This window comes from Ips typographus, linkage group LG2, assembly GCF_016097725.1.
Source record: "Ips typographus isolate SLU linkage group LG2, UJ_Ityp_2.0, whole genome shotgun sequence".
Taxonomy (NCBI): domain Eukaryota; kingdom Metazoa; phylum Arthropoda; class Insecta; order Coleoptera; family Curculionidae; genus Ips; species Ips typographus.
In genome coordinates, this window is record NC_138423.1 from 4,575,916 (window position 1) to 4,598,292 (window position 22,377).

General features: G+C 34.4%; 1 protein-coding gene across 1 annotated transcript in view; it reads right to left on the minus strand.

Annotated features, from left to right (window-relative positions):
- Positions 1-1,685: 1,685 nt before the first annotated feature.
- Positions 1,686-22,377, minus strand: part of Ac78C (adenylyl cyclase 78C) — a 158,866-nt gene continuing 138,174 nt past the window's right edge. Inside the window, exons 12-25 of the mRNA XM_081972434.1 lie at positions 20,354-20,493; positions 20,017-20,187; positions 19,776-19,965; positions 17,761-17,967; positions 17,617-17,711; positions 14,456-15,385; positions 14,161-14,398; positions 13,979-14,105; positions 10,839-10,951; positions 7,564-7,833; positions 7,302-7,503; positions 7,091-7,247; positions 6,828-7,037; positions 1,686-2,333 (exon numbers count right to left, since the gene is read on the minus strand). Coding sequence (XP_081828560.1) covers positions 2,063-2,333; positions 6,828-7,037; positions 7,091-7,247; positions 7,302-7,503; positions 7,564-7,833; positions 10,839-10,951; positions 13,979-14,105; positions 14,161-14,398; positions 14,456-15,385; positions 17,617-17,711; positions 17,761-17,967; positions 19,776-19,965; positions 20,017-20,187; positions 20,354-20,493 — 3,321 coding nt within the window. The 3' untranslated portion in view covers positions 1,686-2,062. The remainder of the gene's footprint in view (positions 2,334-6,827; positions 7,038-7,090; positions 7,248-7,301; positions 7,504-7,563; positions 7,834-10,838; positions 10,952-13,978; positions 14,106-14,160; positions 14,399-14,455; positions 15,386-17,616; positions 17,712-17,760; positions 17,968-19,775; positions 19,966-20,016; positions 20,188-20,353; positions 20,494-22,377) is intronic.

The window sequence follows — 22,377 nt, forward strand, 5'->3', positions numbered from 1 at the left end:
TTAAAACAGTTACAGGAAAGTAAAAGACACTTCTAGAACCTTCAGACACTTTTAAGGAGATTCTCAATGGCATTTAGAGGTCTATGGAACTTTCAAAATGGTCTTAGAGGCCTCTGGCAGTTTAAAACAGTTACAGGAAGGTATAAGATACTTGTAGAATCTTCAGACACTTTTAAAGAGATTCTCACTGGTATTTAGAGGTCTATGGAACTTTCAAAATGGTCTTAGAGGCCTCTGGCAATTTAAAACAGTTACAGGAAGGTATAAGATACTTGTAGAATCTTCAGACACTTTTAAAGAGATTCTCACTGGTATTTAGAGGTCTATGGAACTTTCAAAATGGTCTTAGAGGCCTCTGGCAGTTTAAAACAGTTACAGGAAGGTATAAGATACTTGTAGAATCTTCAGACACTTTTAAAGAGATTCTCACTGGTATTTAGAGGTCTATGGAACTTTCAAAATGGTCTTAGAGACCTCTGGCAATTTAAAACAGTTACAGGAAAGTAAAAGACACTTCTAGAACCTTCAGACACTTTTAAGAAGATTCTCAATAACATTTCAATGTCCATGAAACTGTCAAAATGGTCTTAGAGGCCTCTGGCAGTTTAAAACAGTTACAGGAAGGTATAAGATACTTGTAGAATCTTCAGACACTTTTAAGGAGATTCTCAATGGCATTTAGAGGTCTATGGAACTTTCATAATGGTCTTAGAGGTCTCTGGCAATTTAAAACAGTTACAGGAAAGTAAAAGACACTTCTAGAACATCAGACACTTTTAAGTAGATTCTTAATAGCATTTCGAAGTTTATGAAACTTTCAAAATGGTCTTAGAGACCTCTGGCAATTTAAAACAGTTACAGGAAAGTAAAAGACACTTTTAGAACCTTCAGACACTTTTAAAAAGATTCTCAATAGCATTTAGAAGTATATGAATCTTTCAAAATGGTCTTAGAGACCTCTGGCAATTTAAAACAGTTACAGGAAAGTAAAAGACACTTCTAGAACCTTCAGACACTTTTAAGAAGATTCTCAATAGCATTTAGAAGTCTATGAAACTTTCAAAATGATCTTAGAGGCCTCTGGCGATTTAAAACAGTTACAGGAAAGTAAAAGACACTTCTAGAACCTTCAGATACTTTTAAGGAGATTCTCAATAGCATTTCAAGGTCCATGAAACTGTCAAAATGGTCTTAGAGGCCTCTGGCAGTTTAAATCAGTTACAGGAACGTATAAGATACTTGTAGAATCTTCAGACACTTTTAAGGAGATTCTCATTAGCATTTAGAGGTCTATGAAACTTTCAAAATGGTTTCAAAATTGACTCATTCCGCGCTTACGCTATCTTTCATTCTGTCACTTTTTCGCCTGTAACTCTTTAAGGAGGGAGGCCTTTATTATGGCTTTTCAACAATTCCTAAAAAAAATAACATACAAAACATCGTTGAATTTCAGCAACGGTAAATATATAACAATTGATTCAACGTTGATCAAGAAACGTTGCAGTCACGTAGAGATTCGACATATAAAGTAACTGTTGGATTTTATATTTGAAAAACAAGGTATACGACTTAATAACTAATAAAACACTGCTGCATTGTAACATTAAAGTTAAGTAATGCAGTCCAGACCAAAGACATAAATTTAAAGAAACAATGAAGGAAATATCAAAATAAAACCAAGTTAATACATACCCGTTATTATCCACACTTTATTTAAATTTACACATTTAAATGGATTGACAAACATAAATACGAATTGTGATGTCACATTCTACAGTGCAAAGGGTTTATCAATTAATTGTTATTGTAACATTGAAATTGTAGTTATGGATTAGTTCAGCCTTACATTTACTAATTGGTCGGAAACATTGTGATTTAAATACCCTTCGTATTTAAACAACACACTGAACTGACTTGAAAAATACAAAAACACATTTACAAAAAAAAATTATTTCAGTCTTGGTCCTATTTCGGAATGACGTAGTTCAAATACGTATTTTTGATTCAAGACGTACAAAATACAAGTCGAAAACATTGACACTTAGCACTAAACACATATAAATTAAACGTGCGTACCATCCAAGGAATGTACTTTGTTTAATTTATTGTTACCGTCTAGTTGTACCCTGTGATCCCGTCTGTTTAAAGGGCTCTTCAGGGAGAACTTTGTCTCCCTTTTGAACACTTGTTTTGGCGAATGCACTGGCACTATTGCTTCGGTCAGTTTCATTTTAAAACTGTCCGATTTGTCCAATGGTCGTTGATTTTCGCCCGTTATTTTGATTAGTTCTTTCGGTCCACGCTTTTGGTTTGTGATGGGAGAACTCTTTGATCTAAAAACATTTAAATATCAGCATCATGATACTCAAAATTTATAATGAAAATGGTGATAATAAACACCAACAGTAGAGTAGCAGTGAAAAGTTTTATATAGAATGATCACATAAAGTGAACAGATGTCATAAATCACAGATTTGAAACATATGACATATTGAACAGGCATTTATAAACCACTTTTTCATAGATACTGAACTAAAATCTAGATGTTTAAGCATTTAATCAATAGAGACCCATTTTTTTAGTACCCATATGTTTTCTATTGAACGCACCAGGTAAATTATCAATATAGTTATCTTATTATCTTTATAACTGAGATTGAGTCAATGCTCCAGGAATTGAACCAGGAGTCAGAGAGAATGGGTCTAAAAATGATAATTGTCCAAAAACAAAAAATACTGACCTCAGGAGATGTTCAAATACTTGCAGGCAACGTTATTATCCAATGGGACGTAACTGCAGAAATTATAACAAAGACCGCCGAAAGTGACATTGGAAAAAGTAAAAGAGAGAGGGCAAAACATTGTTCGACAATGAATGCCAAAAACAGCTAGAAAAAATACAAACAGAAAGAAAGAGAATGATACAACTACAAACAAACGAAAGTAGAGAGAAGTATGCAATTTGTCGCAAAGAAACTAATAAGAGCGAAGAAAATAAGATATGAACAGACAGAAGTATTAAGCAATGGAAAGAGATCGCCCCAAACCAAGCTCCAGAAAATTCTACAGAGCAATCTCTTGGGAGAAGAGAGGATTTAAGTCCAGATCCATACCAACACTGAAGAACAACCAATGACACATGGTACTCAATGACGAAGAACTAATTGAGGAATGAAAATTTTAAAGACCTTGACATGCAAAACAAGAAGAACCGCACAAAGAAGAAACATACAGCACAGTGGACCTACCAGTTAATGGACCCTCCTACGAGGAAACCCAAAAGGCACTAAGTAAACTAAAGAACTCCAAGAGAGGCACTACATCGCCAAATCCGCCGAGTAATAACTCTTATACGGTGAGAAGAAAAAATACCAATAAGATGGAAAGAAAGCATCATCATACCAATCTACAAAAAAGGGGACAAATCAAAATGCTCCAACTATAGAGGAATCTCACTTATATACACTGCATATAAAGTTCTATCAAACATCCTACTAAGTAGACTAACCGGCCAAGCCGGATTTAGGACAAACAGATCAACAATAGACCAACGATTTACACTGAGGCAGCTCCTAGCAAAAAGATGGGAATATAATAGAACAGTACATAACCTCTTCATAGACTTCCGGTTGGTCAAATCTGGAACGCGATGGCAGAAGTCTCTATACCAAAGAAGCTCATTCAGATGACTAAAGTTTGTATGGAGGGCGGAGTATCTAAGGTACGAGTAAATAACAATTTTATCCAGCAGTCTGTCAAGGCGACGCCCTATTACCGCTACTTTTTAACCTCGTCTTAGAGAAAGCCATGAGATCAGCAGAAATAAAAACCGAATTGCTCATAGCTGAAGGCTCCAATCTACTACTAGCATACGCAGATGATATTGATCTCATTGGAGGCTCCGTCATAACCGTTAGAGACATTTTCAAAGACCCATCCAGGGTTGTAGCGCTAAAGGATGATGATAATTATTATCCAAGTAGTTGATGAATACAACTACTTAGGCCACACCATCAAACTTGGAAAGGACAACCGAGAAAGCGTGATTAAGAGACACGTCCAACTCTCTTGGGCAGCATTTGAAAAATGTCCCATATACTGAGAGATAACACAATTCCCATCAATTTAAAAAGAAAAGTGTATGATACATGTATCCTGCCAGTATCTACCTAAGGACTCGAGATAGTTGCTCTAACACATGTTAATGCGAAAAGCCTACGAGTAATGCAAAAGGAAATGGGGAGGTCGATGCTTGGAATATCTCTCAGAGATACAATTAGGAATTAAGAGATTCATGTTAAGGACATAATGGAAAGAATTGCGGAACTGAAATGGCAATAGGCGGGTTATATCGCAAGACAGAAGAGATAGACACCAAAAATCATGCAGTGGAAATCCAGGGAAACAAAAAGGAGTGCCGGTAGGCCTCTCCTGCGATTGATAGACGACTTGAGACAGATTGCCAATAATCGCTGGTATCAGGTGGTTCAGAACAGAGGGGAATGAAAGATGTTAGGAAAGGGTTATGTCCCGGAGTGGGCAAACGAGGGCTGACAAAGGAAAAGAAGAATAAGCATATATTAGATTAAACCATGACTCCTTTGTTCCGACATCCTTTATTAATATTGACCAAACTTGGTTAAATATTCTAGTGGAGGAGATAACACGAGAGACCGAGCCTAAGTCTGTGGTCTTGTGATGCAAAATTCTATTTTCTCAACAAACCTTTTTTTGTGTGATGAGACAGAATACCGAACTGTTCCTAAGAAGAAGAAGACCTTACTAGAAACGAAGAAATGAGTAACTCGTCTAAACAAACATATCTCCAATAAAGTTATCTACCTAAACAGCCATAAACATCCATCTTTGGATATAGACCTCATCTTTTTCCTCCATGTCTTGTGTCAATTTTACTCCAGCGTGCTTTTTCAAGTCATCTGACCATTGCACTTGTGGTCTTCCCTTTTTACGTTTGTCACTCCAAGGTCTGCACTGTAGAATACTTTTATTCCATTGGTCTTCTTTTTTTCTGTCCCGCAAATTTTCGTTTCACTTTTCTCATGTCTGTTGAGATATTCCTCTATCATCCACTTCTTTTTCTGTCTGTTAGCCTTATGATCAGCATTTGCCTTTCTGTTTTAGCTATTCTTTCCATGTTTTCCTTTGTGAACGTCCAGGTTTGAGCGCCATACATGAGAACAGGGAGTTGTTTTTCTCTTATTTTTCGCACTGGGGATATTTTTTGTTCTTTAATAAGACAGTTTCCGACTGATGCCCACGCCAACCTTATCCTTCTTTTCATTTCTTCTGTTTGGTTTTCCTTATTTGGTTTGATTATTTATCCCAAGTATTTCTGGCGCCACATTAGTTCTTTCTGTTGGTTTGTCATTGCTTTTGTTTTACTATAATTTTGTGTCCTACTTTTTGAATGAATTTGATATTGGTTGGCTTTTTCGATTATTTATTATTATTTCATCGTTAACAATTGGTCGATTGTACTGAAGCCCGTTCTAAAACCGGTCTATCCTTTTGCCTGGTAATTATCTAATTTACCATCATCAATCAGCTATATTTCCATTGTTGAACATAGGCCTCTTCCAAGCGTTTCCATGCGTTTCGATCTTGAGCTGTAGCTTTCCAGTTGGATGATATTCTGTCCAGCGCTTTTCCTCATCCTCTTTGTCCATCTTCCGTCTTTCAACCTTGCAATGTGTCTGGTCTATCATGTGCTCAATAATATCATCCACTCCGGTTTTTCCTCGCAAATACTCATTTCTCATCCTGTCCCTCAATGTCAGTTCAAGAACGGATATTTCCATTTTTTTCATCATGTGTTGTAGCTTCTTAGTATGCATAAGACCTCTGTTGTTGTTTTCCCCCCCATTTTTAGCATTTCTACGGTTATCCCATCTCTTTCCGGCGATTTGTTATTTTTCATTTCTTTAAGTGCTTTTGTTATCCCAATTTTACTGATTTCTGGTTTTAGGTTGGAATTAAATTTTATTTATTTTTAGTTGTAATTGCATGGGAATCTTGTGTTCCTTTTTGTTTGTGCATCATAAAGATTTGTAAAGTACTCTTGTGTTATTTGTATAATTTCCTTAATATCACTGGTTTCGTTTCCTTCTTTGTTCTTTACACTATGAATGTTTCCAAGCTGTGGTTTTAGGCATTTCATATTTTTATTTTGTTGAATTGCTTTCTCTATTTTTGCTTCCTGTTTTCTCCTTTTGGATTCCTTAATATTTTCCTTGATGGTTTAGATTACTTTTTATATTCTATTGTGTTTATTTCCTTTTGTTCTAACCAAGCACTTTTTTATTCATTAAATTCTGTATTTCCTGGAATATATAATTTTTCTTTTAAATTTTGGTTTGTGCAACTTCCTTTCCCACCTTTGCCAGAGCATATTCGACAACGTATTTGTTTCATCAATGTTTTTATTTTCTAAATTTTTTATAACAGGTATACTGGTCTATTATTTTTGATTTATATGTTTGTTTCGGTTCTTTAAGTTTTTCCATATCTAGTTTTGGCTTACTTTCCATTTTTTCCATTTTCTTTGTTGTTTCGAATTGGCTATTAATGATCAGTTTTGCTCGGACAAGTATCATTGCGTCTTTTTGTTAAAAAATGAATTTATTGCAAAAAGTTGTCTTTCCTCCAAGTAGTTCATCAAATAAATAAAAAAAAATAGTAGACCTTAGATGGTCCCAAAAAACTTATTTTGTTTGATGTTATAATTTATGAATACATTTGTATTCGTTGAATATACTACCCAATAATAACAACAGTACAGCATTTACTAAAGATTATTAGCTTACTTACCTATTCACAATTGGTTCGGACAACAACCTAGGAACAGCTTTAAACTGACAATTATCGGAATGATTTGATGCAGAAACCGGAGTATGAGGAGCCGATTGTGATACTGTCATTCGGTTGATTGTATTTGACGTTATGTCCCTATCAATGGATTTCATGGATTTCATATTTTCCAGGTTTTGCGAACCTATTTGTCTCATATTTGGTTGAGATCTTAAACTAATTTAGTAAAATTTCTCTGAACGGCATACATTACAGTAACTCACCTGGCGTGCATGTTTTTGTGATTTCCTCTTGTGGTGTTTCTTCTAACCGGTCCCCCCGATGTTTTATTGGTTATTCTCATTGAACTGTAGTTCATCGTTTTTCTGGATAGGTCGTTTTTGCCTTGTGTCCGAGCACGGCCTAATACTGAACTACCCGCTGGAATTTTTCATAAACAGTAAATTTTAAGATCAGATTGACTATTTAGCTTACGAGTGTTTCCAGTATGTTTTCTCCGAGTTTGAGCCACAGCATACACCACTGAAACCAAAGTACTATAACTGCTTGGTTGCCTTTGGAAGCTTGCAGGACGAGAGACTTGTCTTCCGATTACAAAACAAGTTTCCATCAAACCTTTGCCTTTAACATCTATCACTCCTCTGTTCTGAAGTTCATAACCCCGAACTTCCAGCAACTAAAACCACCCCAATCATTCATCCTTTAACTTTTACATGCATAATAGAGATATCCATACTTGAGCAGTTTCCTTAGGTACTTGAATGTATCCAATCAGACCAGTGGAATCCATCCTGGATGCCAAATTAACAGTATCGCCCCATATATCAAAAACAGGTTTTCTGGCACCAATAACTCCACAAACTAGAGGTCCGCAAGCGACACCAACTCGAAGTCCAAAGTTGTTGAATGAATCTTTGTTGATTTCGTCCAGTTTTTCTTTCATCGACATGGCGTAGTCTACTAGAGCGCAGAGATGTTCCAGTCTGTCAGTGTTTTTTAAGGTTTCCTGAAAGATATTGTCACGAATTCAGATATTCGAAGATGGCAAAATAATAAAATGCACGAGGCAAAGTTACAATCAGAATACAAGTAGTGCATGGTGGGGTGACAAATCATCACTGCTGCCATGCAGGAATATGGAAAACGAAATAGATTTGGTCACTGAACCGATTTAGTATAAATAAGCCTTGACATTTGTTAGTGGAGGAGACGGTGAGAAGACTCCGTCTTGTGCCACAGAATGTAGTCGGCCCGAATTCCGCAAGCCGGGTTCGTAAATTAATAAAATAATAAACCATTTCTAAATTGTACCAAACCCTACAGAAAGCTGCCCTCATCGTCTAACAAGAGGTACTGTTTCAAGCATCACTGTTGAGGATTATGTTTAAAGGATTTTTTTTGATTTACGAATCATTTTGTCATTTAGTTTTAAAATTAGTTAAAAATTCATATTTAAAAGATTAAATTTTTACTATGAGCGAAAAAAGTGGTTAAAACAAAGTGAATGTTAATATATAAAATATGTCGTGAAGACCAGTAAATGTCGTTGAAGACCAGTAAAATTTGCTGGTTTAGGTTTTATCGAAAAATAATATAATTAAAATTCGAAAACGGCGCACCACCTTTCTGAACGGGACTCACCTGTCTAAAACTTCCTGGCTTGAAGGAGAGCGCTCTCGTTAAGAAATGTGGATTCGTCGGCTTGGATGGACTGGAGTGAGTAACACTCGCGAGTCGCGGTAATACGAAAAAAAGTCAAAAAAAGACGTGATAAATTGAGTACGCTTTTAGCTTGATGCTGCTAGGTCGACACTTTGAATGGTACTGTCGCTATTGCGCACGCAGTTCTAGGTGTCCCTTATGATAGACAGTGTGCCGTATTGTCGCGGAAAAAAAGGTAAAAAAGAAAAGAAATACGAAATTTATAGGTCCTTAAGCGCATAAAAAAGAGACAAGTTTTAGAGTTTATGAAACACAAGATCAAGTCAATAAATAAACTAAACAGTAATCAACACAGAAAGGCACAAGGATGATTAACCTGGCAACACGTGATGTAGCCAACAAGCAGAAACACGTTCATCCTTCTTCTTTTCTGCTTAACATTTTTTGAGTAATCACCCATTAAACCACTTTCTTCAGATTTATTAAGAAAAATGAACTTAAATCAGTTTAATGAAAGTTGAAGAGAACTGACAAGAGAATAAGTTACAGTGCTTAAATACAGGCTTTAAAAAAATTGATTAATCATACAACTATGAGGGTTTCCAACTTGGAAATTCTATACAAGACACCTTTTATGGCGCAATAATGTTTTCTAAGCCCATTTTGATATTTTTACTAAAATCTTTGTCTCTTGTGTGTAATTTACAACAAGTAATAAGGCAATTAATTTTTTGAAAAACTGATTCAAATGCAGAATATTACAATGAATTCAAATATGCAAAAATATACAGGATGTTTCGTTTAAGAAAGAATTAAAAACCCCTTTTTTAGTAGTAGACCAAATGAACATCTTTCATACCAAAAGTTTTTTTGAAAAATCAAAAATAACGACAATATGAGACTTTGTCACACTATTGAGCCACCCTGTATATTAGTTTGACAGTCATATAAAAACTCAGTAAAAATAACGATCAGTGTCCAAAAAAAGTGCTTTCCAAGAACAGTCCAAATTGAATTCTGGTAAAATGTTTTGCTTTTTCACCTCGTGCTAATATGATACAGGGGGAGAAAATATGATGATGATACGGGGAGAACATATACAGGGTGTTTAAGAAAGAACATTGAAACTAACGCTTTGTCAATTGTGACCGAGTTTAATCGGTTGTAAGTGGGTGTAAACCTAGTCCATTAGGTGCAGAAAGTGATTTCGACTTTATTTACGTTATGTTGGAAATTGCATAAAAAATTGAAACATTCTGTAGTTCGGCCATATTCGGGGTTTCAGCGACTGTAAAATTTGTTGACTTGTGACCCTGTTTACCCAATTAAATGTGGATGTAAACCTAGTCCCTTAGGTAAAGAAAGCTATTCTGCACACTTTTACTATCTTGCAAAATTTCCGAAACTCTAACCGTTTCCAAGATATTCCACTTTTTATACTTTTTTTTAGAAATTGCATCACTTTTTTGGAAAAATCGCCATCTCCGCTATTTTTAGGATTTCAGCAACTGTAAAAAGCTTAGAATGTTCGGTTAAACTGCAACACGATTAAGCATATACAGCGGGTTCAAAAAAGAAATTGAAAAAACTTGAAACTGACGCTCTGCCAATAGTGACCGGGTTTACTCGGTTATAAGTGATTCTGAACATTTTTGATCGTGCAAAATTTCCGTAATCTAACCGTTTCTGAGATATTCGCCTATTTGACTTTATTTTGGAAATTACATCAAAACTTCGAAACTTCTGTATGTACAACGGTTTAGGGTTTTTCAGCGACTGTAAAAACTCAAAATATTTAGTTTGAACTACTTTTTCTCTATTTAACATATACAGGGTGTTCAAAAAAAAAAAAAAGAGTTAAATTTGAAACTAACGCTTGGCAGTTGTGACCGCGTTTACCTAGTTCACTAAGTGTAGAAAGTCGTTGAACATTTTTGAATAATTTCCTCTTAACTCTAACTGATTTCGGGATATTCGACTTCTGCAGAAATTGCATCAAAATTTTAAAAATTGCGCACACAACATATACAGGGTGTTCAAAAAAACAAAAAGGAATAGAGTTAAATTTGAAATTAACGTTCTAACAGTTGTGGCCGCGTTTACCCTGCTATAAGTGTGTGTAAACCTAGTCCACTATCCATCCATTAGCTTTCAATAGTATCACTTCCAGAAACTACATAACAAAGTAAATATTTCTGTCAGGTTTACTTTTTTCGGACAAAAATGGGCTTTCATTCCCCCTGGCCGATCATATGTAAACTATCAAGACTATAAGCATTTTCAGGAGATTTGCAATACATAACTTTTACTTTTTTGTTTGATAATAATTGTCTGATACAAGTTAGTTACCTTTGGAGTAGGATTTAATCCAGAGGCAGCCATATAAGTCGCTGTGGCACTAACAGTCTTAATTTTTTCTATACAGTGATACCTCGTATCCTCTAAAAGCTCGTCAAAATCAGCTAAAATAATAAGATAAATTAAAGAAAGTTTGTAGCAGCTACATTATACAGGGTGATTCAGTTGTTTTAAATGTCAATAATTCACCATTCGTTAGCCTATCAAAAAATAAGTTGACATTTAGAAAAATACTGTTTAAATTTCAGTTTAAAAAATAGTTTTTTGTCATAACTATCAGACCATTATGTGATGTTAATGACGTTTGTCAAAATTCATTGAAGATGGTTTTCATGTTCCGCCTTATTTTCTACGTGACAGGATATTTTTCAAAAAATACAGTTTCTTTTAATTTCCTTGTTCAGGCTGAAAAAGAAAGTATCTCTTATAAAATTCTGCATTGAAACTTCGTTTACGAGATAATTATAAACCCAACCCAACTTAAAAATTGTCTTGGAAACGCAAAAATTAACTTTTCGGTTAGAAGAAGCTTAAAAAATGTCTTGAAAACTTGAAAGTTTCAAAACTTGACTTAGAAAGTATTTAGAGGCTTCTGGCAAATTTTAAAATGATTCTAGAGGTTTCTGCGAGAGTTTCCGGCATTTACAACACGTTTTTGAGTATTTAGAGGCTTCTGGCATATTGAAAAGGATTTTAGGGACCTCTGGCAGCTTTATATTGGTTTTAGAGGCGTCTAGCATTTATAACAGCTTTTTCAGGGGCTTACAAAGTATTTAGAGGCTTCTGACGTATTGAAAAAGATTTTAGTGACCTCTGGCCATCTTTATATTAGTTTTAGAGACGTCTGTATTTATAATAGCTTTTTCAGAGGCTTACTAAGCATTTAGAGGCTTCTGGCAATTTAAAAATGATTGTAGAGACTTCTGGCATATTGAAAAGAATTTTAGGAACCTCTGGCCATCTTTATATTGGTTTTAGAGACGTATGGATTTATAATAGCTTTTTCAGAGGCGTACAAAGTATTTAGAGGCTTCTGGAAAGTTTAAAAATGAATCTAGAAGCTTCTGGCATATTGAAAAGGATTTTAGGGACCTCTGGCAGCTTTATATTGGTTTTAGAGAGGTCTGGATTTATAATAGCTTTTTCAACTCAAAGTATTTAGAGGCTTCTATCAATTTTAAAGCTTAAAACATGTCTTTGAAACTTCTCTAGAACTCTAAACTTCTGTTTTCATAGTTTCCGGACAAATTGAAAGACTTTAGTTTTGAAAATTGACTTAGAAACCAGAAAAATTACTTTAAAACGGTAAAAATTGACTTCAGAAGCCTAAAAATTGTCTTTGTAACTAGTTTTTATAGTTCTCAGAAAAATTTAAAGACATAAAAATTAACTTGAGAGGTTTCAAAACTGTCTTTGTAGTCAGACATCTTAGTTTTCAGATCATTTGAAAGACATTTTGACTACAAATTCACACATATAAATTTTGGAAATTTACTTGGACACCAAAAAGTGACTCTAAACTAATGAAAAGTGACATCAGAAGTTAAAAATTTGCATTTAAAGTAAGTTTTCAAAATTTGAACACAAATTTCAATATTTTAGTCTTGAAAAAATAGTCTTAAATACAGAATATTGACATTAGGTTCATGAAAATTGACTTGAAAACCAACTTTTGAAGTTCTTTTTACTTTTTTTTTAAATTCTTCTTCTCTGGACTATTTTTAGTGCTTTAAGCTTGGAAAATCGAGTTTCACGACTATCTACACCAAGTTCTTGACATAGCAGACTTAAAAAACAATTTTTACATTCTCCATAGGCTGAAAAATGTCATTCCAAGCATTGTCAGTATTAAATTGACTTCTAGACATCTCAGGGCTAAAACTCGAGCATTTCTTAAAAATCTGACGCTCTGAGTTTTTAGCGCTTTAAGGTTGTTTTCACCCTAAAACATCGAGTTTCAAGACTATCTTTACAAAGTTTTTGACTTATCAGGCCTGAAAGCCAGTTTGTACACTGTCCATAGTCTTGAAAATGTCATTTCAAGCTTCTTCACTATTAAATTGACTTCTACACTCATAGGTGCAAACAATTGTTGCACTTCTATGAAATTTGGACTGTTGTTAGTGCTTTAAGACTGAAAAATCGAGTTTAAGACTATTTGTAATAGTAAAAGTGCAGTTTCAGACTCTTCATTAATGAAAGTAAAAAAATTGGCACTAAAATGCTACGATATTAGTTTTGAGAACTATTTTTTAGAAATGAATTAGTCCGAAAATTTAATTTGGACTGTTTCCAGTGTTTAATTGAATTTTAGACTTGATTTAGTCCAGAAAATTGAGTTGTACACCAATTAAATTCTTGAAAATAGACTTTTGGATTTTCTTTAGTCTTAGTAAAGTCAGTTATAGCCTTAAAAGTCAACTTTTAGACTATTTTAGTAGGAAGAAATGAGTTTTATGGGCAACAATCTTTGTCTTAATTTCCGGACTGCTTTTAGTTCTTGAAATCCAGTTTAACACACTGAACCATGGATTGCAGTCTGAAAAAACGAATTATAAGACTATTCCTAGTAGTAAATAACAAGTTTTTAGACTATTCACTACAAATTTGGACTCCCACAAGTCTCGAATATTCAGTTTTACACTACCTATAGTCCAAAAAATTGGAAACCAGGAAAAATTAGTCCAAAAATCCTGTTTTTCATTATTTTAAGGACAACCATTTCTTGTAGCACAATTTTTATAAAATGAAATTGAATAAACGTAATAACCCGGTTATCTCGTAAACGAAATTTCAAATCAAAATTTTACAAGAGATACATTTTTTTCCAAATTGAACAACAAAATTAAAAAAACTGTTATTTTTGAATAATATCCAGTAAGCGTAGAAAATAGAGCGGGACAATGAAGACCACTTAACAACACTAAACAATTTTGACAAACGTCATTTCCATCACATAACGAGTATATTATACGCGTCTACTTGTGTCAGATTTGATATTGCAAAAAAATTGATTTTTTAAACTGAATTTTAAAAGACAGTATCTTTTTTAGGAAACGTTTTTCAGGAAAATGACATAATACATATTTTGATAGGTGAATTATTGACACTTCAATAATTCAGCATCCCACCTATTATTTCATTGAGAAGCCTAATACATTCTACTCCTTGATTGATCTTCTCGGAGTAAAAATCCATAAAATTGGGGATCGATGCAAACAGCACTCCAACTTTCTCTCGATATTCAGAAAAAAGTTCCTGTAGAAGTCAGTTGTTAACGAAAGTTTAACAGCAGTAAAAAAATCAACAATACCTCCGTATTTCGGTCATTAGATAAGTAATGTGTAGCAACATGTTCAGGCAAAATGTTCGTTAGTAATTGTTCATTGTTTTGCTTTGTTTCCTCCATGTCTGCCAGTTCTCGCTCAGCCTGCTGCTTCCATAGAAAATCCAGCCTGGACGTCACTTCCACTAAACGAGCATGGTACGCCACCATTATCAGAAATACTCCCAAGAGAATTAGCATTTGTGCAGATAAAGGAGGAGCAACACTTAAAAGTAGAAAACATAATGAATGTTAACAAGGAAACACTAAAACAATTACTAACCCATCTGAAACAAGAGACTTAACATCATCAAAGATCGGTTTGTAAGGCAACAAAATCAAAATGGTGTAAATTGCCACCATCACCAAAGTTAACAGCAACTTCACCAAGTAATACAACTTTAACGCTGTAGCTAGAGCAATCATGCAAAGCACCCACGTGAACACAATATACTCAGGATGTTTGCAATAAGTATCGCAAATTGATACTGTTGAGTTATCAGCTTGATCACTATTCTCTCGTAAATAGAAGTTATCTGTTGATACACTTCTTTTTTTCGGTTGATCAGTATAATCCAGTACCAAACTACTGCATTGTGGCGTTTTTGGACTGTCTGGAACTGGATACATTTTGCTCCATATTGATTTTATCTTATACGTATCAGCTGTGGACCTCTTTTTTCTTCTCCCCAACAAAATACTTCCTGTGGAGGTACTGTCACTACCAATATTTGTGTCGTTGGAGAATAACTTGTTCAGTTTGCTGATAAATCCTTTAAAGCAATCACCAGTACAGTTGATGTTTTTTAACGTAATCCCCGTATTCAGTTTAGCACTTAGAGTTAAATTAACTGTCAACTCTTGTTCCATGTTCTTAACCTCGATTTCCGGAACTTCGAATGAATCTCTCTGAAGCAACAACGTTGGATTGGTTTGAGAGTAATCTCGGGAACTCGAATAACTACTATTGGTCGATTGTTCCTCAACATTGTTCTGAGGATAGTTCTTTAAAAGACTAACTGAACTGCTCAGTGACATTACAATTATTAAAATGCAAATGAATGCGGTTCTGGTGTTTCGGTTGTGCGCTAAAGTTGAAGAGATTTTCTGTAATTGTTGTGGGAATTGATGGAACTCTTCTGCCATTACCAACAGCATGGCTATGGTAAGAACGATAGTGACTACCACCATTAAGTAGATTACAAGAGGGGACCTAAAATAAAAAAAAATATGGAAGGAAGCAATGGAAACTCTTTAGTGTAAAGGTGATGGAATTAAAGCATTGGGGTCTTGAAAAGGGTAGGAGTTACTGAGTAGGTTATATTATGGCAAAATTGCGCTGTTTGGGGTTTAATAACAGAATGACGCTTTAAAATTTAATTTTGACTCATTTAGTAGTATTTTTTATCCTCTTTCTAATGGCGTTTTAGTGAAATCTATAAGATTTCAAATAAAAAAGTTACAATCATTCAAAAACAGTAGTTTTGGCAAATTTTTATTTTGCTCCAGGAGGATTCTTAAATTAGGTGAAATAAGTACAAAAAAAGCACTTTCTCTTTGAATTTTGACGCCTTCCAGCGGCCAAACGGTGTTATCAATCAACTCATGTGGGGATATTTTTGGAAAGCTTGAAATCTGCTCTATCTTTTGTTTTCTATGACATTTTGACGAAACTTGTCAAATAAGGGATTACTTTCAATTACTTCCGACCCTAGTAGCACATCATGATGCTAAAATATTTTTACCGACGATCTCAGTGTAAATAGCTAATTACGCTTAGTTTTCCGTTACGTAATGACCCTCTTTACGCACAGCTGTAAAAAAAACGCACAGTTTTAAGCATTGTTCATACAGTTTTAAATAACTACCACTTCGTCTAGAATATTATCTGCAATAGCAAACACATCAAGTAATATTACTGAAAGTACTATTTTTAATACTGATAATACATAATTTAACTGAGGTATACAGTGTGTCCATAAAGTATGGAATAAATTCGATTAAAATTCAGGGAATTAACTTTCAGAAAAATATTCGGACACGTATGTTATTATTTTTTAACGCGCATTTTTTGAGACAAAAATTAGATATACAGGGTGTCCCAAATTTGAGCAACAAACCAAACTTTCTTAAATAGGATGATCCATTTTTTATTTGATTTTTGGAATCTACGTCGAATTCTAGATGTAAAATGTCTATATCGATACTCAACTTTTTGCTCTAGCAGTCTTGATCGGCCGCCCCTCAAATCGAGCAGAAATTCCTAATTTGAGCGAAATTTTCCTGCACTTTTCCAGAAAATCGTGAATAACTCGCTTATTTGAACCATCCTGTATATACGAGCCATATAACAAAAGAAAGCTAATGAATGATGCTCTTACGGGACGTTGAGCAAACACGGAAAAGTTTCCCGGTTCGGCCGCTAGAGGGCGTCAAGTTGACCTTGGTTTTTTGTAGTTTTTGCGAAATATCTCAGGAACTCTTCTAGTTAGAGGTCTGAATTTTTACCACAAACGCACCTCCAGATGATGTAACTTTTACCTTCTATGCGCTTTTTTGGTACCAGGTTCCGTTTGTCCTTGGAAAATTAAAAACAAAAATTGTCAAAAAATTTGAAAGGTGGACCTGTGAATTTATTTAGAGAAATTTTTTTAATTTTTAAAATAAACTTCCACTGCCTAAATTCCTTCAGGTTAATGATACAAAAATGACGTAAAGTGTCATTTGTAAAATGTAATTTCCTAAGGGTGCCACGCACTGAAAACCGTCAAAATTGACATCATTTCCAAGTCATCCCCAAAACAGTGACAGTGGTTGTCAGAGTGATACAGGGTGTCTCAGATTAGCGGCTGAGTACATGGTGTCTCAAAAAAGTGAAAAACAAGTTTAGTTTCCGGGAATTATCTCAAAAACTGTGTTAAAAGCAAAATTGTCATAAAGCTTGAATTTGACGCCCTCTAGCGGTCAAACTAGCAAACCAATGACCTTTCTTGAATGTACTGTTGAAAAGCCTTTGGTCTGGACTATATTTAACCTTCAGTGACATTTTGTCGTAACTGTCAAAATAATTGAGTTATTTTAGGTTAAAGCAAAAGTAGTTAAATCATTTGAAGGTTTATGAAGCTTGACTTTGACCCCCTCCGGCGGCCAAACGGTGCAACCGATTATCTTAAATGGGCATATTTTTGGAAAGCTTACGGTCTGAGCTATTTTTTTATTTCAATCACTTTTGGTCGTCAACTGTTAAATAAGCAAGTTAAGAACAATTTTTGGAAAAAGTGCACGAAAAAATTAGGAATTGAATTTAATAATTATTTTTATTTTTTTTTAATTTAATTTGTTAATTACTGTTTTATATCTGACGGTTTCAATATTAATAAAAATATTTTTGCAATATTTATGTGCTACTAGGAGAAGATGAAAAATTACAGTGGTACCACTTACAGAGTTATAATATACTGGGTGATCACAATGAAGAGCCATATAACGTAGCAGCAAAGCATGTTCGATTTGAACAAATCTTCTCTCAATTCGCTGAACTGCAACAAAAACAGTTATTTGGAAACCAAAAATCTTATTCCACATTACCTGTCCTTCCATTCGTTTATCGATAAACCTCAATGTCCACGGATCGACGTTTGCGCTTCTCATTCTTTTATTGCTCTCAATTTCAATGTTATCGATAATATCATCCACTCTTTCAGTGAAAACTTTCTTCGGTGTGTTCAGTTCGTATTTCTGTTTTCCTTTAGGTTCTAGAGCTTCGTCAATATCTGCAGATATCGATCTATGCAACTAGACAAAAATCACGTTAATATGTTGTCATCAGAACTGGATTATTATTGTTGTTATAAACCATTTTGTGATATACTGGGTGGTTCAAAGATTTCATCATCTGAAGTATTGCCAACCCATAAATGATATAATTTATTAATATTTTTTTTAATTTTGCAAATCCTTCAAGTATCCACCTAAAATGCTATTCTTAAGTCTACTCGAACAGGATTTTTAAAACATTTTTATAATAAGTCACAACCGGCAAAATTCAACTTATAAATCTATAAAATTTACTTAAAATAATTTAGAACTGTATTGTTTTTTTATCTTTTATAGCTTCATAGAGAGTATTTGACAATTTGCAGCATTTTGACATACCTATGAAGCTCCAAAGAAACAGCTTCACGTCACATCTGTCACAAAACTGCTCATGAAGCTCTAAAAAACATTTCTCGTAAATTTTAACTAATTGTACTAGTTTTAAGAAACTTTTGTCAGTTTATAGCTTCATGCAGAAGATTTTGATAGTTTCCAAGTTTATAACATTTTGAAATATGCACAAAATGAGCAGATGCATGTATTGACTGTCCAATTTCTACTCATGGACCTATAAACAAGCATTTAATATAATTTACAACTTTATTAACTAGAATAGTGCATTTAAGCAGGTTTTCTAGTTTTATAGCTTTATGGTGTTTGACAGTTACCACCATTTTTGCGACTGATTGAAATATGTTCAAAATAGACGTTGTTACCTATCAAAATTTCACTTATGAAGCTATAAAGTGCATATAATGAAATTTAACCATTTTGCCAGTTGACACTACATAATTGCCAAAATTGTATTCATAGACATTTATGCTGTTTGTACTGCCTTTGAGCAATGTTTTATAGTTTGATAGCCTCATGGAATTGCATTTGACAGTTATTATGATTGTGACCGTTCGAATTATATCCACAATAGACAGTTACATCTCACAACTGTCAAAAACAATTTATGAAACTATAAAATGCATAATAATGTGATTTACTCTGAATGTATGGCTTTTAAACAAGTTTTGTGTTTTGTAGTAATTTAAATATGTCCAAAATAGACCCAAATTTAACTTATGATGCTATGAAGTATATAAAACGTAATTTAACATTAATTTAAACACTTTCCAAGTATTATTTTAGTTTAATATCTCTATGGATCCGATTTTGCCAGTTGACACATATTTAATTGATTAAATTTTGTTCCAAATATACGTTTGTATGTCAAAACTGTATTCATGGACCTAAAAACAAGCAATAAATATGATTTGTAACTAATTGCCTTTAAACAAGTTTATCATAGATTGAAATTTGATGAAGCTATAAACATTTTAAGTGATTGGTTTCGTTTAATAGCTCTATGGATCCGATTTTGTCAGATAACACATTTTTAGCTGAAATTTAATCCGAAACATATATTTGTATGTCAGAACTGTCAAATTGTATTCATAGTACTGCCTTTAATATGTTTTATGGTTTGATAGCTTCATGGAGTTGTATTTGGCAGTTACAACTGATGAAACTAGAAAATGCATATGATTGCTTTTAAACCAGTTTTGTAGTTTAATAGCTTCATTGGGAGTGGTATTGTGACAGTTTCCAAGTTAATGACAGATTTTAAAAAGACAACCACACGTCTCAACTGTCCACTTTCTTGTTCCTACCCTGTATGTAGGCAAATATATTTGTTGCTTTAATAAATAAGTTAAATGGGGCGTTGTATATGGTATGTAACCTATTTACCCAGGTTTCAAAAAGTTTTCTGTAGGTTTTCACCCGGTATATGAACTTACATTTTCGAAAGGAATTTCAGGAGTCCAATCTGTGGTAGTTTCTTCCTCAATGGCGCTATGCTGTATGCCGCTGTCACTTCTTTCTCTGGATGGTGGTTGTGACGAAGAGAAACTGGGAGTTTTTGGTGATTTTGGGGTGCTCATGTTGCTGATAAGCTCCTCTTCTGGCCAGAGTTTGTTAGAAAATATACTGAAAATCGACGATTCGACCAATACTGCTCACTGGAGAAGTGCAATATACCTTGGTCTTGAAGCTAGTCTTCTTCTAGGAATCATGGGCTCGCATTGTTTAATCAAATAAGTTGTTATGTTGTGATCTTTTAAGTAAGCGTCTCTTTCTTGACCATCTCCTGGCTCTACTTCGTAAGCTCCATTCAATAGTTGATAAGTGGCTTCCGAGATGTGTACTTGACTGTAAACGAGATTTAATTGTTGTTACTAACTCCTTCCTTTTTAAAATTGGTATGACAAATTGAGGAAATAGTCACAGAAATATTATTAACTTTGGTTGCAACGAATTAATTAAGAACCCTCATCATTATGGAAGCAAATGTCTCAAATGAAATCAATCAACCTACCCAGGTTTTCCACCAGATTCCATATGATTTGCTATTTGTACATCTATCGACCAGATGTCAAATTGCCATTTTCTCAACCCTAAAACGCCGCAGAGCACTGAACCTGAGTGAATACCAATCCTCATATCCAAATCTTCCACCTAAAATACAGAAAAAAATAATTTATAAGGTAATATTTTTCTTAAATATGCTTTTAGGACAGTTTTTTTTAAGTAATTCATACAATTTTTCCCCCCAAAGTCAATACATCAACCAAATTCGTTGTTTTCTCTCGTAATTCGTTCTGGCAAACAATCGAGCAGGGGGCATACTTATCATAAAAATGACCTACTTTAACACCCCTAAAACAGTACTTTAAGAGAAGGTTGGTGCCTTAAATTTGTTGGGATCTAGTTGAAAATCGAAGGGTTTCCTGTAGTTTTACTTCAGAATGTTTTCGGGCTTGCAATAATAATCTGATTGGCGAAAACCATTCTTTCTCCATAGCCAATATAAATATTGAGATACTTTCACGTGTCAATATATCACTAAAGAAGCAATTTCCGCTAACTTTTTATAGGTAAAAGTTTCAATCAAGCTAAGTTATTGCAACTAGAACCGTAATAACAGCTTCAATGTCAGGTCTTGGCACGTTTTTTTTTTTTTGTTGGAAGTAAACAGATTCAGAGGAGTATTTCTTCGATTTAGACAATATTACAAGTACAAAGGTGTATTTTGCCGGAATCCTGAAATAAATATTAACATGTCAAAAAGAAACTTATTTTCGAATCCACTTTTTTTAGCAAATTTATAAATTGTTGGTTTTATTTATTATAGTTAGGTTTCTTCAGTTTTAAGTTTCTGCTGCTTCTGCTAAACATGCTACCAATTTTTATGCATTTTGTGGAGGAAGTAGGATGTGTTGACGGAACCCACATAGCCATAACACAACCATTCCATTACGAACAGCTTACATCTCAAAAATTGACAACATTTTATAGCCCCAAGAGAGATGAAATCATAGCAAGACCTCATTTGGTCTTTGATCTTCGCCAATCCAAACGTAGAGAATACCATATATTATGATAGAGAAGGGTTTTCTATGATAGCAAAGAATTTTTCTTCCTATTCATTTCAGAGTTCCTCTTCAGGAATTTTTCATCAATATCAAGCCTAACCTAACCTATATCCCTCGGGCCATAGGCCCTCTGGCTGTTTCGGCCTTAAGGATATTACGTTCTCTCTAACGCCCTTAGTACTACATAGTTATACATGTAGGTTATAATGTTCATAACAACCTGAGGGCATTATAGGAGGGCGTTATCATAACCTTTTTGAAATTAGCATTTTCATTGTTTCATGCTATACAAATTTCGTATTCCCTCCCCTAAGATGCTTTTGGCTTTTTAGGTAATAAACTTTTGTTCAGATTTTACCATTTTCATTGACTGAGAAGAGGTCCTCCAAGTTGGGGATTGTGGCAATGGGCTAGCTTCTCATTACATGTAAAATCAAATACAATGCTATAAATCCTCGCACCCAGTCTCGGATTACGGACGGATCCTCTCGGAAACGACCACGGCAACGGAAAAAGGAACTGTTGATTGGAACTTGGCACGTGCAAGGATTATCAGGAAAGGCAGAAGATGTTACGAAGGGCCTACTGGAAATGAAGATCGACATAGCTGCACTGTCAGAAACTGAAAAGAAAGGCAACGGAATGGAAATGCTGGCCATCAACTACATCCATATGTACGGTGGAGTTTACAAAAGCAAGAGAGCATCGAAGGGTATGACTTTACCAGAGCCGGTTAAACCAGAAGTTTCTTCAGAAGTGAGGACCTCTACTGACATATAATGGAACCCGTAAAATCGGCTGGAAACTAACAAAACTAGATTAAATTTAAGAACCTGATAAAGAAGAACAAAAACGACACCTGGGAAAGAAAATGTATTGAAGTGAACAGCTACCTAGGAGGAACAAGATCATCGGAAGCCTGGAAATTAAGCAGAAACCTAAAATCCAACACCGTAAATAAAGTAAA